The following is a 16,794-nucleotide window of genomic DNA, read 5'->3' as shown; positions in this document are numbered from 1 at the left end:
TTGTGATGCCATTTCTGAAAATTTTCACCATTTTTTCTTATACGTGATAAAAGTCAGAGTAATTACTGATTATATTACTATAGTTTCCATATTTCTATTTTTACAGTGCAGTATTAGTACTTTTAAAGGTAAGTAAAGGTCCAAGTATTTGAATACGTCAAACAAATTGCAACAAAATCTACCTGCAAGTGTTCAGTTGGAAGCAGGCAGCAGGTGACTTGCATCATTTTCATCCTCATCAGACTCTTCATTTCCTGTGAGGTGCAGAAGTATAACTGGGGCTCCAAAAGGTCCCACAGTGTCCCATTATTCAGTCAGTGTACTGTGAACACCACAACAGGAGCTGTGTCAAGTTCACAGCCGTTAGATAAGGACAATTGGCATTTCCTGTAGGCTTTTAAAACTAAAAGCTTTTGTTATAACTTATATTCACCTCTTTTGACAGCCAAACACTGTATTTAGTTATAGGAGAAAATATGTAATAAGCTTAGGTAGTGATTTATAAAACTTTATCATGTATAATTTATGTAAAAAAAATGTTTTAAATAGGCGTGTTGCTATATACCTTCAATGACAATAACAGTGATACTTAAAAAAACATTTTTTAAATATATATATATATATATATCATGGTAATAATGATAATACTGTAAATACGGTAGTCCAGCATGAATGAATTATATCAATAAATAAATCAATGTAAAATGATCAATAAAATGATTATATTGTAGAAATCAACCATGATATCATTCAGTTTTGGTAGAAATCATCATAACATCAACAATAAAAAAAATGTTTTAATTGAAATCATCAATCACTGCAATTCATGAATCAATGGAATTATCACAATATCTGCAGAAACCATCATGAAATCATCAAAAAAACTATATTATAATCGAAATATCATTCATAAATTAATAATATTATTGTGTACAACGAGGTATTAGGGCCACATTTAGAAAATAATAATACTTACGAGAATAAAGTCGAAAATATTTAATTAATTATGAGTTCAAAGTCGTAAATATTGAATTAATTACAAGAATAAAGTCATAAATATTTAATTGATTACGAGAACAAAGTCGTAAATATTTAATTAATTACAAGAATAATACACACTGTGAGTGTTATATTTAATTCTTGTAATTAATTCAATATTTTCGACCTTATTCTCGTAATTATTTCAATCTTTTCGACTTTAATCCCGTAATTAATATATATAATTCTTAATGTGGCCTTAATACTCAGTCGTATGATATAATTCATAAATGAATGATATTATCGAGATATCAGTACAAATTTAGAAAAATCCTTATTGAACCGAATATCGTGGAGGAAATTATAGAAATATACGAAACTCGCTTTTATTTTGAAATTTGTCACAGGAAGTGGTACTGATGGCGATTCTTGCCGTCTTGACGGGCGATCCTCGGTGACACATCTCCTCCTCCTCCTCCTCCTCCTCCACCGCCGCTGCTGCTGCTCCGCTTCGCCATTGTGTGCGGAGCTGGGTGAGTGTTGAGGTCGAGGAAGCCGCCGTGGAGGAACGATGGCGGAGTAGAAACGAACAAATAAACGGACTAACGGCTCGTTCCTCCTCCACCTTCTCCTCCTCCTTGTTGCTCCGGACCGTCCGCCCTCCCGCTCCCGGCCTCACCGACGACACCCATGCAGCAGAGGAGACCCCGGACGGGACTAGCTACATGTGGTGAGTGACAGACTAGCACCAGCCGGACCGACACCGTCCGTACGCTGAAACTTCTCCGTCCCCTCAGCGGGGAGCCGTAGGTCCGTTAGCCCGGTCAGAGCAAACCGAGCGGCTCCGGCTCTAACTCATGGAGAGGATATAAAAGCAGCCGTTGGTGTGTTTTTAACGTAGTGTTAAAAATAATAATCATATCTTAGATGACACCTTTAACCATACAGCGACCGGTTGAGTGAGTTTTTTATGTTAAAATGTTAATGAACAACCGTAATTTCCCCCGGTTCTGTGTGGAGGCTGTGGCCGGGTGTGGGTGCCTGGTGGCCGGGCAGGTGGCAGGGAGCAGCCGGTGGCCTGGAGGTCCCGGAGGGTCTGGGAGCCAGCTGCTGCTTTGACAGCTTTATGTTGTGTTGACTGGCTCACCCGCAGTGATTTATACACAGCAGCAGAAACTACTCAGATCTTTATTCAAAGAAAAAATACAAACACCACAGTGTAGGAATACTCAGTTCAAGTGCTGCATTCATTTTTTTTTTTTTTTTACATTAGTGAAAGTACAAAATAAGGATAGTTTTAGAATTTCACTAAGGGATTAATAAACAGTGGTGGGAAAAGTATTCAGATCCTTTACTTAAGTAAAAGTACTAATACCACACTGTGAAATGACTCCACTACAAGTAAAAGTCCTGCATTCAAAACTTACTGAAGTAAAAGTACAAAAGTATCGGGATCAAAATGTACTTAAAGTATAAAAAGTAAAAGTACTGGTTATGCAGAGTGAACCCATTCACATTGTTTTATATATTTTAAATATATTATTTATATTATTATTATTATTATCATCATTATTATTATTATTATTGATAGATTTATATCGTTTCACTGTTGTCAAGGTAGGGCTCATTTTAACAACTTAATATACTGTTATGTGCTTTAATTTATATTTATATATATATATATATTAGGGCTGGGCGATATGGACCAAACGTCATATCCCAATATATTTAGGCTGAATATCGATATATGATATATATCCCGATATTTTTATCGCAAAGTGAGAGCAAATGGTTCAGTCAAAGCCAAATATGACATGTCACAACTAGTTTTATTGAAACTGTTTATTTAAGTGAACAAAAATACTGTAAAACAACAGGAGAACCTTTTTTAAACCAAAGCTCCACAAAGTGCACATTTAAATTAAAAAATATCTTAAATAAAAGCTGCAGCTTGCCTGGAGCAAGGACCACAGTGGAAATTTGAACTACGTTGATATATGCGCTAAAGCAAAAAAAAATGTCAAAAACCAAATAAAAGTAAACAGAATTAAATAACCTAAAACTCTAAAGTAATTAATAATGAAAAGGCAGATTAAAAAATATATAAATATGCATGATAATTTAAAAATTATTCACGTTTTTAGCATCAATTTTGACCTGAAAAGTAACTAAAGTTGTCAGCTAAATATAGTGGAATGAAAAGTACAATCTTTTCCTCAAAAGTAAGTTGAGTAGAAGAATAAAGTTACATAAAATGGAAATACTCCAGAAAAGTATAAGTACTTTAAAATTGTAGTTAAGTATAGAACTTACTACATTCCAACACTGTTAAAAAAGCTGTGTCTTAATCTAAAATAACAAAACGTTTTTGGTTAGTATATTATAGCATAGTTTAAATAATCTGTTGTTGTAGTTGGTTATATTGAGTCTCAGTGTTTAGCAGAGACTTTCCTCTCTTTAGTGTAACTTTAAATTATCTTTAATGTTCCCATATAGGGGGTTGTAGTTCAGTTTTTGCACTAAATATTAATTTAATAGTCATCATATTGTACATAAATTAAGAATAATCCATATAATTAATTATTTTTAAGCCTATATGTTGTGTAGTATCAACAAAACATAATGTTGACTTAGACACCTTAGTGGAACATTAATTTCATTTCAATATAACCGCTATAAAGACCCTTTAAAACTTTGTTAAACAATAAATTAAGTAGTGTGTGGTGCAAGCATGCAGTAACATTAGAATAATGACATTTATTCAGCATTAGCTGGTGTCATTTGGTATTATTATTGTACTGCAGTTTGTTGTCTATAGTAAAGTAGTGATCTTTTTAATTGAATGATCTTGTCTGACCTGCAGTTAATAAACCAACCAAAAGGTATTGCATGTAATAGTTTATCGGCTTGTAACACTTTGATTTTGATTACAAACATGTAAACACATAAACACACAGGAAGAGGAGCAGTAATGTGCATGCAAACATGATTTGGGCAGTGAAGTGTCCCAGAGTTTTGTTTACACTAAGGTGACACAGACCGTCAGCTGGGGGGGGGTCAAAGGTCAGCCTGTGTGTGTTTCCTGGTGTTGCGTCGAAGTTTAAAGGGAAGAATGTGGCCGGTTTTTAAAAGTGGAGCAGGCGGAGTCGCAGCAGACTGACAGACGGCTCGCAGTACAATCAGCACTCTGTGTGTGTTATGTAAGACTTCGACATTGGACTTACTCTGTAACAGTCGGAGCAGGACATGTTAAACACACAGCTGATCAACACACTTTATCACTTTCTGCATTTATTAAACAACTGATCTATGTCAGTGGCTGCAGCAGCACACCTCAGGCACTGAGTGAATGAGGTGTGATCAGCAGAGTTTCTGTTTTTTCTTAAAGTCTGTAGGAATAGCTCTGGTGTTATTGACTGAGAACTGTAGCTGAACTCATTGTTTATCCTGTTACAGAGCTGACCTGGATGCTTTATTTGAAATTGTCAACAATCATGGCGAGAAGTGAGAACAACTCAAACATGTCTTTGTGCAGAATAACACTGTTAGAATGACAAAAATCTGAAAAAAAGTTGAATTTCTCTGATGAATATTTGTTTTTTAATTGGAATAAAACAGAATTCATATATTAACAATTTTCCAAGTGCCCACAAGAGTCAGGAATGTTGTTAAAAAATAAAAAAAGAGACAAAATGACCAAAAAAAGTCACAAAATAACCACAGAAGAGGTGTAAAATGACCAAAAAGAGACACAAAAAGACAAAAGAAGACACAAAATAACAACAAAAAGATCTAAAAATGTGTTTTAAAAAAAGGCAAAAAAATATGTAAAATGACCATAACCAGTTTCTCAACATATTGTACACGTATTGTCATGTTTCCAGCCTCTCCTGTCCTCTCCTCTCTTAACACAAGTTTTAGTCACTTTTTATTACAGGAACTTTCAGAACCGATGATCTCTTTAAGGACCATCGGAAAGTACAAAAATCCAATGATGAGGCCTGTTTTTACAGTTTCTTTCTACGATAAACGGTGAAGTTTAAAAAACCACCTCAGTTATGGCACGCTCAACGTCAAACAGAAGAAACGTGACAGTTTCCCAGAAGCTTTGACACTTATATTTCCCGTAACATCAGACTGAAAAGCTTCATGACAAAACAAACAAAAAAGCGGAACAAAAGAGTGACTCATCACAGAAACTGAAACATTAAGACACGCTTATCATAGTTTCTCTTTGGAATGGGAGCTAAAAGATGAAATTGTTTTGTTTGCGTTTCATCTTTGAAGCTGAAGTGACTTCAGTTGGACACACTGTACATGACTCACACACACACACGCACGCACGCACGCACACACACATACACACACACACACACACACAGCAGGGAATATCCTGCAGTGTGTGAGGAGACGTCAGCAGCAGCAAACACACAGGATTTCTCTTTTGTGAGTAAAGTCCACCTTCACTTCCTGGAGTCTCCGTTTCCCTGTAGTGATCGGCAGCAATAAGGAACAGACCTGTTTTATATTTTCCTAGACAGAAACTTAACCTAAACCATGCAAAGTTAAAGCAGAGTGCATGCTGCAAGTTTGGTGACAAATCAGCTCATGCAATCACAAAAAGTTTAGCTTTTAATTTGGTGTTGATATGAGGAGAATCAGAGAAAAGTGTTTAAGGACGTGCAGATTACAGATTTTTGTCTTAAAACAAAGATAACATATGCGTCTTTTCTCCAGCTGAGGGCTGTGAATGAAAGCGTCTTTTTAAACAGGTCAGTCTGCAGCAACATGTTCCTACAAGTCAGACTGAGCAGCGTGGGCAGAAACACCCACACACACACACACACACACACACACACACACACATACACACACACACTGTTAGTCATGTAGACAAACAGACACACAAACTAAAGCATCTGGAGGGTAAAACCTCTTTTCTGCCCTAATGGTAAACTTATATAAGAGGGAAAACCTTCGGAAAAGTGTGTTTTCTTTAAAAGGTTGCCAAAAATCCACCGTTTAACATAGAAAGAAACTGTAAAAACAGGCATTATCGTCAGAATTTGAACATTTTGACGGCCCCTGAATGAATCATATGTTTCAGTGTTTCCCATAGACCAGGTAGCAATGTGTGGTGCTCCACTGACACCGGTGGGGTGTCGTGGAGTCGGTCATTGGGTGGATGCAGCGGGTGGCGTTCAACACTTTCTGAAGCTGCCATATGAAAAAACCTGTATCTATTGTTCTTCAGAGTCACCTGCTGAGACCACTAGAAAGCTACAGCATTTGGAATTATTCAGTCAGTTCTTTAAAAGTAAGTTCTTTAAGAGAAGACAACTAAAAACATTTTTACCAGAACCCTGCCTGGTTTCATTCCTCACCCCAACGATAGAATTTGTGCTTTTACTTTGAAAACAGGAAGCGAACCTACCCTCGATGTAGCTACCTTGAAGCAGCCGTTTTGACTGCTATCGTCCCGTTAACGGCATTTGCGGCAGCCATTCAATATTCCTTAACATTACCGGAGAGTCTTGACAGCTCAGAGATCCGCCCGGTTCATTGTAAAACTTTTATTTATTGGTGTGAATGTGGTGTTTTCTGTGCGTAGGCTAACGTTATAGACCCCAAAGCAGCGCTGCTTTTCTGTCCAACCACTTTTTTTTTAATCTCTTAGATAGGGAAAAAAAAACATACCGGTAATCATTTTGTGGCGGTCGGTCTCCAATCTGTGGCGGTGCATGGGAAACACTGTGTTTAAAAAAAGTTTCTTTTTTAAAAAGTGACCTCTTTATTCAAATGGGTCGTTTAAAAAAAAGCGTTTACACTAACCAGATCCTGTTAAAAACATTAAATTCTGCTCCTGAGAGACACTGTGAAGACATGATTGATTCTGCTGAGACCAACGGTCACGTGGCAAATATTCACTGAAAATCTGTTTACACAGAGCAGAGTGGAGAGGACAGGAGAGGCTGTTTACACAGAGCAGAGAGGAGAGGTCAGGAGAGGCTGGAAACATGACAATACTTCAATGTGGACAATATGTGGAGAAAACTGCTTTTCCCAAACATTTGTGGCACTTGTGGGCACTTGGCATTTTTCCTTTTTTCAGATTTCTGTCATTCTAACTGTGTTGTTCTGCACAAAGACATGTTTGAGTTGTTGTGATTGTGCTGATTCCACAGAGCAGCAGGACTTATTGATTTATAGAGATTTTATATGTTGCAGTGAAATACAAGGACACAGAGAGGAGAATGTAAAAAGAGCAGAAAACTCCCTGTAGCGGCTCATTAGGGTTCAGAGGGTTAACTCTCAAGTAAAGTTTCCGTCTTGAATATTCCTGAAATTTTGCAACCCTAATATTTTAAAAGTGAGGAACAGAGCGGAGACGTGATGCGTTAAGCAACACAAAACTTTGATAGTAAACACGACTGCAGGTCCGGCTGCAGGAAGCCCTCTGTCTGATCCCACCTGCACAGGGAGCAGATAGAGATCACATGATGCCATATCAGAGTTTATTCAGGAAAAACCACGATAGCAGCTTTTGTCTGTAATCTGGATTTGATCTTAAATCTCCAGACACCAAAGCAGCCGATGATAGCTTTGAATAACAGCTCTGTGCAGCTCTGCAGCAGCTCCTCTGCCCTGCAGGAGAGAAGAGAGAAAGATGGCGTCCGGCTGGTCGGCGGCATGCTGCTGGCTGTCGTCAGGATGACTAAACACTGAAGCCTGCTGAGCAACAACATTCCTGTGCAGGAGGCAGCTGCAGCTCGGTGCAGTGTGACAGCAGCAGGCTGACCTCCGGCTGCAGCACACACACCGTCACGTCACTGCAGGGTCACAGGTCTGATTCCCTCTCTACCTGCACAGATAAAGCTGACTCAGCAGTGTTTCAGTGCTTGTTTCGTTTACGCTCAAACAGCTGACTAACAAACAAGTCCAGACAAGTCACATAACTTGCTGCTTTGTTGGACGGGAGGTTTTGGTCTGTGATTAATTTTAATACCAGTCAGTGTAAATGATTTTTCTCACTCCGCAGGTTTGTTGTTTGACGACTTTCAGGCGTGGTGGTTTGATTTGCTGTCGGGCTTATCCGGACAGATTTAGAATTTAATGCAAAATTTAATGAAGCAACTTTAAATGTTATCGTTGCAATCAGACATCCTCAAACACACGCAATTCATTGATTAATCGATATTTTTTAAGCAAAAATATGTGAAGATTTGCTGATTTTCTTGATCCTGTCTAATCATAAAATGATTATCTTTGTTTGTTGGATAAAACAAAACATACAAACACAAGTCTTCACCTTGGAGTGAAAAACATCCGTAATATTGTTTTTAAGAGTTTTTTATAAAGACTTAAAAAGCAATTTTGTCTCATGCTGAACGATGCAGAATAGTGCTGCATATTTATCGTTCATCATTTGTAAGGAACGAACTTGATAAAACAGGCCGTGCTGCAGATATAAGATGAAAAATGAATCTTGAAGTTTAGTAAAAGACAGATCCAGGTAGCAGAGGTCACCTGCTCATGAGGTCATGATATCATGTGATCACATGGCTTTACACTGAGGCTTCAGTCTGAGCTGCTGTAACACAACACCAGCTCCCACAGTTCACTCAGTGGAAAGGTATGTGACACACACACACACACACACACCTACGGAGTCAGAGCTCTGTGACAAACACAAAATGCAGCATTTCTGAAACTATTCCTGGATTTATACTTCATCAGAGAGACAGCTGGCATAGAGGGAGGAGGGGGAGGGGGCATATTTGAACCTCAGCCAGCTGATCCAGAGTCAGTCACAAGATACAGTTATGATTTGTAAGGATTCATAAGCAGTTCATGCAGAAGTTAAAGGTATGATATGCAGGATTTTCATAAAATAATTAGGGCCGGGACTCGATTAAAAAAATTAATTTAATTAATTAGAGGCTTTGTAATTAATTAATCGAAATTATTCACATTTTAATCGCATATAAATATTTGACCTGAGAACAGTGAGAAGTAATTTTTTTCACATGGATTTTTAGTATACCATTGAATAATGACTGAATACATAAACTTAAGCAACAAAAATATTGTTTATTTTTGCTCAAGTCCAACAGACCAGTGCAATTTTTGCCATTAAGTGTACGCTAGCTGCAATATGTGATGTGATGTGATGTGATGCAGTATGTGATACTTGAGGCTCGATGTGCTGCGGTGATATGTGAATTCCTTGTTGCATAGCAACACAACCATGCTCTTATCAACGCTTCCGTCCGTTGTTTTTTTGAAACAAAATTTCCCATCCACAGGGCCAACCAAAGCGCTCTCATCAGCTTCTTCGTTCATGTTCACTGTGGTTTGTTGTTGTCTGAACTCATGAACGCTAGTTGGTGCTCCAGTATAATCGGTCCGCCTGAAACTCATCCAGTGAGAAACGTTCCGATTAAAATTAGAATTTTTTTAACACGTTAATTTTTGTGTAATTAATTAATCTTAATGAACGCATTAAAGTCCCGGCCCTAAAAATAATCCCTGCTAAACATCACTTATGCAGAGACCCCGTCACTGTGCAACCTCACTCCCACACCAAAATAATAATTTTTTAAACCAAAAATAATGCCAAATATCCATTCCCGTGTTCCCCCGATCATCATTCTGCAGTGGTGCTCTGCTGAAGTCAGTTCAGCAGGTGATTTACTCCACATTTCTACCATAATGAGGGAAAAATGTACAGATTATTTATATGGCACTTGATATTTAGTATGATACTTTTTGAGCTGGAATGAACGTTTTCTATGTGGATTTTGCACCAGGCAAAGGTGCTCTGAAGAATTTATACATACATATTGAAGTATTGTCATGTTTCCAGCCTCTCCAGTCCTCTCCTCTCTGCTCTGTGTAAACAGATTTTACATAAACACTTTTCCAACTGCCCACAAGTATCCTGAATGTTGTAAAAAAAAAAAAGAAGACAAAATTACCAAGAAAAGACACAAAATTACCAAAAAGTAAAAAAATAACCACAAAAGATCTAAAATATTAAAAAAATGAAATGACCATAACATTTTTTCTCCACATATTGTACATATTGAAGTATTGTCATGTTTCTAGCCTCTCCTGTCCTCCTCTCTCGGCTCTATGTAAACACCCTCTCCTGTCCTCTCCTCTCTGCTCTGAGTAAACAGCCTCTCCTGTCCTCTCGGCTCTGTGTAAACAGCCTCTCCTGTCCTGTCCTCTCCTCTTGGCTCTGTGTAAACAGCCTCTCCTGTCCTCTCTGCTCTGTGTAAACAGATCTTCAGTGAATATTTGTCGCGTGACCATTGGTCTCAGCAGAATCAATTAGGAGGCAGTCAGACAGATGGGGGGAGGATGCATGTCTCTCTCTCTCTCTCTCTCTCTCTCTCTCTCTCTCTCTCTGTCTCTCTCTCTCTGTCTCTCTCTCTATCTCTCTCTCTATCTCTCTATCTCTATCTCTCTCTCTCTCTCTCTCTCTCTCTCTCTCTCTCTCTCTCTCTCTCTCTCTCTCTCTCTCTCTCTCTCTCTGTCTGCTCTCATGTCTCTCGCCCCGTCACCTCCTCACCTCGTCCTCTGGGTGCTGCAGCAGATGGCCCCTCTGAGGGGCCCACAGGGGTTTAAAGTAGGGTGGGCTGATGAATAATCATACATAAGAAAGAGTGTGTGAATAAAGGACAACACACACACACACACACACACACAGTCTCTGTCAGCAGTTTCAGCCTCCTGTTGACCGAGTAATCGAAAGGTCACAGGTTCAAATCCCCGCCGCCACAGACCTCCAACCACACAGCTGCTCCATCAGCACACAGACACACCATCAAAACACACATTATTTATGGAATACACACACGTCCCTTTCACACTTAATTTGCAGTAATATTCATAATAACATCATATATTCACTAGAGGGCAGCACAGCTCAGAGCGGTAAAACATAAAAACTTTATCATAGAAAGAAACTGTAAAAACAGGCATAATTGTCAGAATTTAAACTTTCCGACAGTCCTTGAACAGTTTCGTTTACCAAATTTTCTGTTATATAAAGTGACCAAAATGTGTGTTATAATGTTGATATTTGTGTCAGAATCTCTTTATTCTACATGTGTCATTTAAAGTAAAGCGTTTGCACTAACCAGATCCTGTTAAAAACATTAAATTCTGCTCCTCAGAGACACTGAAGACATGTGACACATGGCAAATATTCACTGAAAATCTGTTTACACAGAGCAGAGAGGAGAGGAGAGGACAGGACAGGAGAGGCTGTTTACACAGAGCAGAGAGGAGAGGACAGGAGAGGCTGGAAACATGGCAATACTTCAACATGTACAATATGTGGAGAAAACTGGTTTTCATATTTTTGTCATATAACATACTTTTTTGGGTCATTTTTGGGTCTTTTTTAAGATATGTTAGATTTTTTGTTATTTTATGTCCTTTTTTGGTTATTTTGTGACTTTTTGTTAATTTTTTGTCTTTGTCTTTATTTTTACAACATTCAGGACACTTGTGGGTACTTGGAAAAGTGTTAATATATAAATTATGTTTTATTCCAATTTAAAAAAAAATTATTTATCAGTAAAATTCAAGTGTATTTTCTGAGTTCTGTCATAGATATTGCATTGAAACACAAGGACCCAGAGAGGGTTGATATTACACTCATTTTTTCTGAGACATTAAAATGAAGTAGTTCTAATTTCGCAACATTAAACATAACATGTTTTGGGACAAACAGAAAGCAAAGAGGGGATGGTGTGTGTGTGTGTGTGTGTGTGTGTGTGTGTGTGTGTGTGTGTGTGTGTGTGTGTGTGTGTGTGTGTGTGTGTGTGTGTGTGTGTGTGTGTGTGTGTGTGTGTGTGTGTGTGTGTGTGTGTGTGTGTGTGTGTGTGTGTGTGTGTGTGTGTGTGTGTGTGTGTGTGTGTGTGTGTGTTTCGGTGTTTGTCGTCAGGACGGATGTCGCCTGTTTCCTGTGTTTTGTGGTTCAGGGAGTCAGAAGGTGTCCGACTGACTCCCACCCAGTCAGCTGACTGCAGCTCACATGGGAGCCGGTCAGCTGACTGTACAGACACACACACACACACACACAACAGACTTCTCATCACAGCATGTTAGGAAGCTGATGAGCTTTCAGGAAACCTGCGACTCGTCCCTCACATCAGTCATGTGACTCGCAGCTCTCGCAGAATTACAATCTTCATGTTTCACTTCACGCCAACATGTCCCTCAGATTCTGTCCTCAGGTACAAATCCAAGGTGCTTTTACTGTACTTCTTAGAGTATTTCTATGTATTTCCACTTTTTCTTCCCCTTGCCGTCCAGTAAAGATTCTCCTCCTCCTTCAGCGAAACAAACTCTGTAAAAACCTTCTCGGATCAGTTGAAAACAGACTTTTTAATAACATGTTGTTCTCACAGGACAGCAAGTTCATTTATAGAAGATTTTAAGGTAATTTTATACTCTGAGCTTTATATAAACAAATGTCCTCTTTTTCTTGTAAATTTTTAACTATTTTCTCACAAATTTACAGAAAAAAAACCTCACAAATTTACAAGAAAAAAGTTCATATTTACAAGCACAAAATCCCACAAAGTTAGAGATAAACTGTAACAAATTTATAACTTTTTGCTCATAAATTTACAGAGAAAAACACAAATTTACAAGAAAAAAGTTACAAATAAAAAAAAAGTTATAAAGTTACGAGACAAAAACTCAAACATTTGCAAGCACAAAACCACAATTTTTTTAAAGGCCAACTTCAAGATCACTTTGTAGCTGCTCTTAAATGTATCAAATGTTTTTAATTTAATAATGTAATGTTTCTCATCTGTAATGCTCCTGCTCTTCATCTTCTTCAGGTTTCTCGTCTCTGACCTGTTTGTGTCTCCACAGATTTATGTTGGGTAACGGGGTGAAGCGGAAACTGGACGAGGATGAGGACGTGTTGGAGGCGGATCGGCGTCCTGCGGCGGCCGGCGGCATGTCTCAGGCATCCTACACACTGCAGCGTCAGACGGTGCTCAACATGTCGCTCATGAAGCTGTACGGTCCGAGGCTGGGCGCCGACCTCGGCCTGCAGCGCCGCGTCCTCATCAACAACATCATCCGCCGCATCCATGACGACTTCAGGCAAGAAGGAGGCGTTGGTGCTCTCTTCTTCTCTGCCGCAGCGCCCTCTGCAGCCGCCGCCGCCTGTGAGGACGACAGCTTCCGCCAGCCGCCGCCACCGCCCTCGTCCTTCAGCATCTTGTCGTCGCCACTGTCAGGCATGGCGCCGCTGGACTCCTGCCTGACTCCCGCCTCGCTGCTGGAGGAGGACCTGCCCATGTTCTTCACACTGCCGCCGTCCTCCTCGCCACAGCACCACCTGCACCACTCCCCGAGGCCGCCGCCGCCACCACCCTCACCACCACCCAAAGACAGCTTCTCGTCAGCCCTGGAGGAGATCGAGGAGCTCTGTCCCTCCTCTTCATCTTCCTCCTCGCCGCTGCCGCCTCCTGCTCGGGTTCTGTTTGATGTGGTCATGAAGGAGGAGGGGCGGAGCCTTCAGGAGGCGGAGAGCAGGCTGGAGAAACCTCCTCCTCCTCCTCCTCCTCCTCCTCCTCCTCCTCTCCCGGCCTCTCCGTCCTCTCCGGGTTCCTTCCTCACTGACTTTGCTCTGGACGACGTCCTCTTTACAGACATTGACACGTCCATGTACGACCTCGGCCCCTGCCCGCCTCCAACGGGAGCGCCACCGTCGAAGATCGCTCCCGTTGTGATGGCGGACGACCTTGTACGGTCCATGTCCGGGTACGGAGCGGCGGGCGGTGGCGGCGGCGCCCAGAACCAGCCGTTTAAAATGGACCTGGCGGAGCTGGACCACATCATGGAGGTGCTGGTGGGCAGCTGAGGAAAGTTTTTATAACTTTTTGTTAATTTTGTACAGATTTAAATTCACAGCACTTCACACTGGTTTTATTCTGGAGGATTAAAGCTGCTGCTACCATTAATATTCATGAAGAATATATATACACGTTCACCAGCTGCAATATTAAGGATAAACACACTGAGGTCTCTGCAGGGTGTTGGACTCTCTGTCGCCTCTGGTTTGGTTTCTTTATGTAAACAAATGTCCTTCATTTGTTGGACAAAATCTGTGAGGGAAGGAGCTGACACTTTTTTATCACAAATTTATCGCGAAAAAATTACAAATTTACAAGGAAAATAACCTCTAACATTTACAAGCACAAAAACTCACAAATTTAGAGATAAAATGTAACAAATTTATAATTTTTTTCTCGTAAATGTACGGGAAAAAAAAGTTTGTGATTTTTTTCCATAAATATGAGAGATTTTTATCACGTAAATATGAGAGAATTTTTTCTTGTGACTATGATTTTTTTCTTTGTAAATTTGTGATTTTTTTCTTGTAAATGTAGAACTTTTTTCTGTTTTGGTCGGCACCCTTCCTTTGGTTGGGACTGTGTTCTCACCTGCAGAACACCGACTCTGAGAACCCAGACCCCCATATTTTAGAGGAGCAGAGTTCTTCTTTGGTCCACCAGAGTTGGTTTGAGTGTTCACAGCAGCAGAAACCAAAAGAACCATCAGACAAAACAACAGAGTTCAGTTCAGAGGAACAAACAGCTGATTCATCAATTATTAGAATCCAGTAATACAAAATATATTATTCTTAAACTCTATTATATTAAACTATTATATTAAACTATTATATTAAACTATTATTTAAAACGATATTTTGCTGCTGATACTTTAGTAAGTAAGATTTAAAATGCAGGATTTTTACTTTGAACTAGTTATGTCCACATTAAGCTTCAGGGTTGTATTTGTTGACGCCCACTAGAGGGCACACTTAATTTATAGAAACTCAAGGAATGAAGGTGTGCTTTCAGAGGGAAGAAAATAAACTTGTACCAACTGAAATGGTTAATGAAGCTTCATGTGGACATCACTAACTGTATTTCACCTGGTTGTTCCACCACTGCCAGGCCTTTAATGTGAGACGTTTAGGGTGTGTATTAGAAATAAGCAGCAGCTTTAATCTTATTGCTGAGAGAAATGTTCTTCTGAAGGTGAAAACAGAAGTTCAGTGTGTCTCAGCCTCAGTGACTCCAGTGTGAACGCCTGATTTTCTTCCGCTGTCCGAGAAATTGTAAGAAGAGACTTTTTTACTCGTCGGTGCATGTTTTTTTCTACAAATGAGATGATGTGAACTCTCAGCAGCATTTATGAAAAACAGAAACAATCCAGTGCCTTTTTCTCTCCAGAACCTCGATATTTAAACGCGGTCACGTCTGACGGAAGTTTTATTCCAACATGCAGTTTAATTACCTGAAAACTCATCATGTGATACTTTTAATACATCATGTCGTTTTTATTTAGTTCACAGAGAATGTGAAAGCAACACAACTTGTGAATGTTGAGCTTTTATTTAACACTTGTTTATTTTGTTTGTTTTGTTTATTTCAGTGGATCTGATAAGAAAGAAATACAAAATGTCACAAGATATAATTTAGCTGATGATGGTTAAAAAACAACTTTTAATTTGAGTAAATATGGAGGATGGAAGCTGCCAAAATAAAAAATAAGTAAATGAATGATTTTACAAATAAATTAATATGCATGTGCAAAATAAATTAATTTTTAAAATGAGTAACTGAATAATTATTGTGCATGCATTTAGAAATAAATGAACATAAATAAATTACCTGATCAACTAACATGCATATGCAGAAATAAATGCATTTAAAACATTATAGAGAAATTACTAAAAGAAATAATTAGTATGCAAAAGTAATATAAAATAAAAATGTATATGCAAGCATGAAGAAATAAATGAGTATAAATTATTTCATAAATGAATATGCATATGAATAAATTAATTAATTAAACAAGTATAATTAAATAAAAGGCAAATAAAGAAACTAAATCAGACTAAAAAATCTATTTATGGCACATTTTGTCAGTTGATTGATCCTTATTTATTTTTAATTTTGGTAGATTTAATATTTGTTTATCAGGTTATTTATTTATTCATGTCATTTTTGTTTTGCAGCTTCTGTCCTCCATATCACAGCACGAAGAATTAAAACCTTGATAAAATGTCAAACTTTAGTTTTTAGCTTACTCAGTTTAAGGAAACGATGTTTGTTTAGAATCTGATGATTAAAAGGTTCAGATTTCCTTCAGCAGAAATAACCCACAGCTCTATGAATTATTTATTATCTGTCTGTATATTTATTGTAACTCTGGACACTAATATTTTCTTTGTACAGAACATGAAAATGAATTATTTTTAAGGAAAAAAAAACACCAAAAAACGCACTTCTTTGTTGAGTTTCAGAAAATATTTTGGGGGCTAAAGATGAACTTAGAGGTCATTTTTGGTGGAAATCTCTTCTATGAAATATCATTTAATAAATGAGTGGAATTTTTCTTTTTCTAATACTGTGTAATATATTTTAGTATTTCAGCAATGCAAACGCCCTCAAGTCACCCTACGCCGTGTGTGTGTGTGTGTGTGTGTGTGTGTGTGTGTGTGTGTGTGTGTGTGTGTGTGTGTGTGTGTGTGTGTGTGTGTGTGTGTGTGTGTGTGTGTGTGTGTGTGTGTGTGTGTGTGTCATATGGATAAACACTGGGTCAGGTTTTTTTTTAAATAAATGTGTGAACTGTCTCCCCCTGCTGGACAGATGATGCAACAGCAACAACTGAGCCCCAATTACAGATTACTTTTTTTTTACACAGTTTTCTTTTTTTCTAGGATCTTCCTGAATCTGTTTTTCCCACTATTTACAATTAATTTAA

At 38.6% G+C, this 16,794-nt stretch overlaps 1 protein-coding gene across 2 annotated transcripts; it reads left to right on the top strand.

Moving 5' to 3' along the window:
* Positions 1-1,422: 1,422 nt before the first annotated feature.
* LOC131970149 (SERTA domain-containing protein 2-like) lies at positions 1,423-16,368 on the top strand. 2 transcript variants are annotated; one of them, XM_059331447.1, is made up of 2 exons: positions 1,423-1,708; positions 12,880-16,368. In XM_059331447.1, exon 2 carries the CDS (start codon positions 12,884-12,886, stop codon positions 13,877-13,879), a length of 996 nt encoding a protein of 331 aa, XP_059187430.1. In that variant the 5' UTR covers positions 1,423-1,708; positions 12,880-12,883; the 3' UTR covers positions 13,880-16,368. The 2 variants fall into 2 exon arrangements, with proteins under 2 accessions (XP_059187430.1, XP_059187439.1); XM_059331456.1 differs by lacking the exon at positions 1,423-1,708 and adding an exon at positions 7,684-7,822.
* Positions 16,369-16,794: the final 426 nt, after the last annotated feature.

This window comes from Centropristis striata, chromosome 1, assembly GCF_030273125.1.
Source record: "Centropristis striata isolate RG_2023a ecotype Rhode Island chromosome 1, C.striata_1.0, whole genome shotgun sequence".
In the NCBI taxonomy this organism is placed as follows: Eukaryota; Metazoa; Chordata; class Actinopteri; order Perciformes; family Serranidae; genus Centropristis; species Centropristis striata.
The sequence above is the reverse complement of the archived record's forward strand: the minus strand, read 5'-3'. Positions and strand labels throughout refer to the sequence as shown.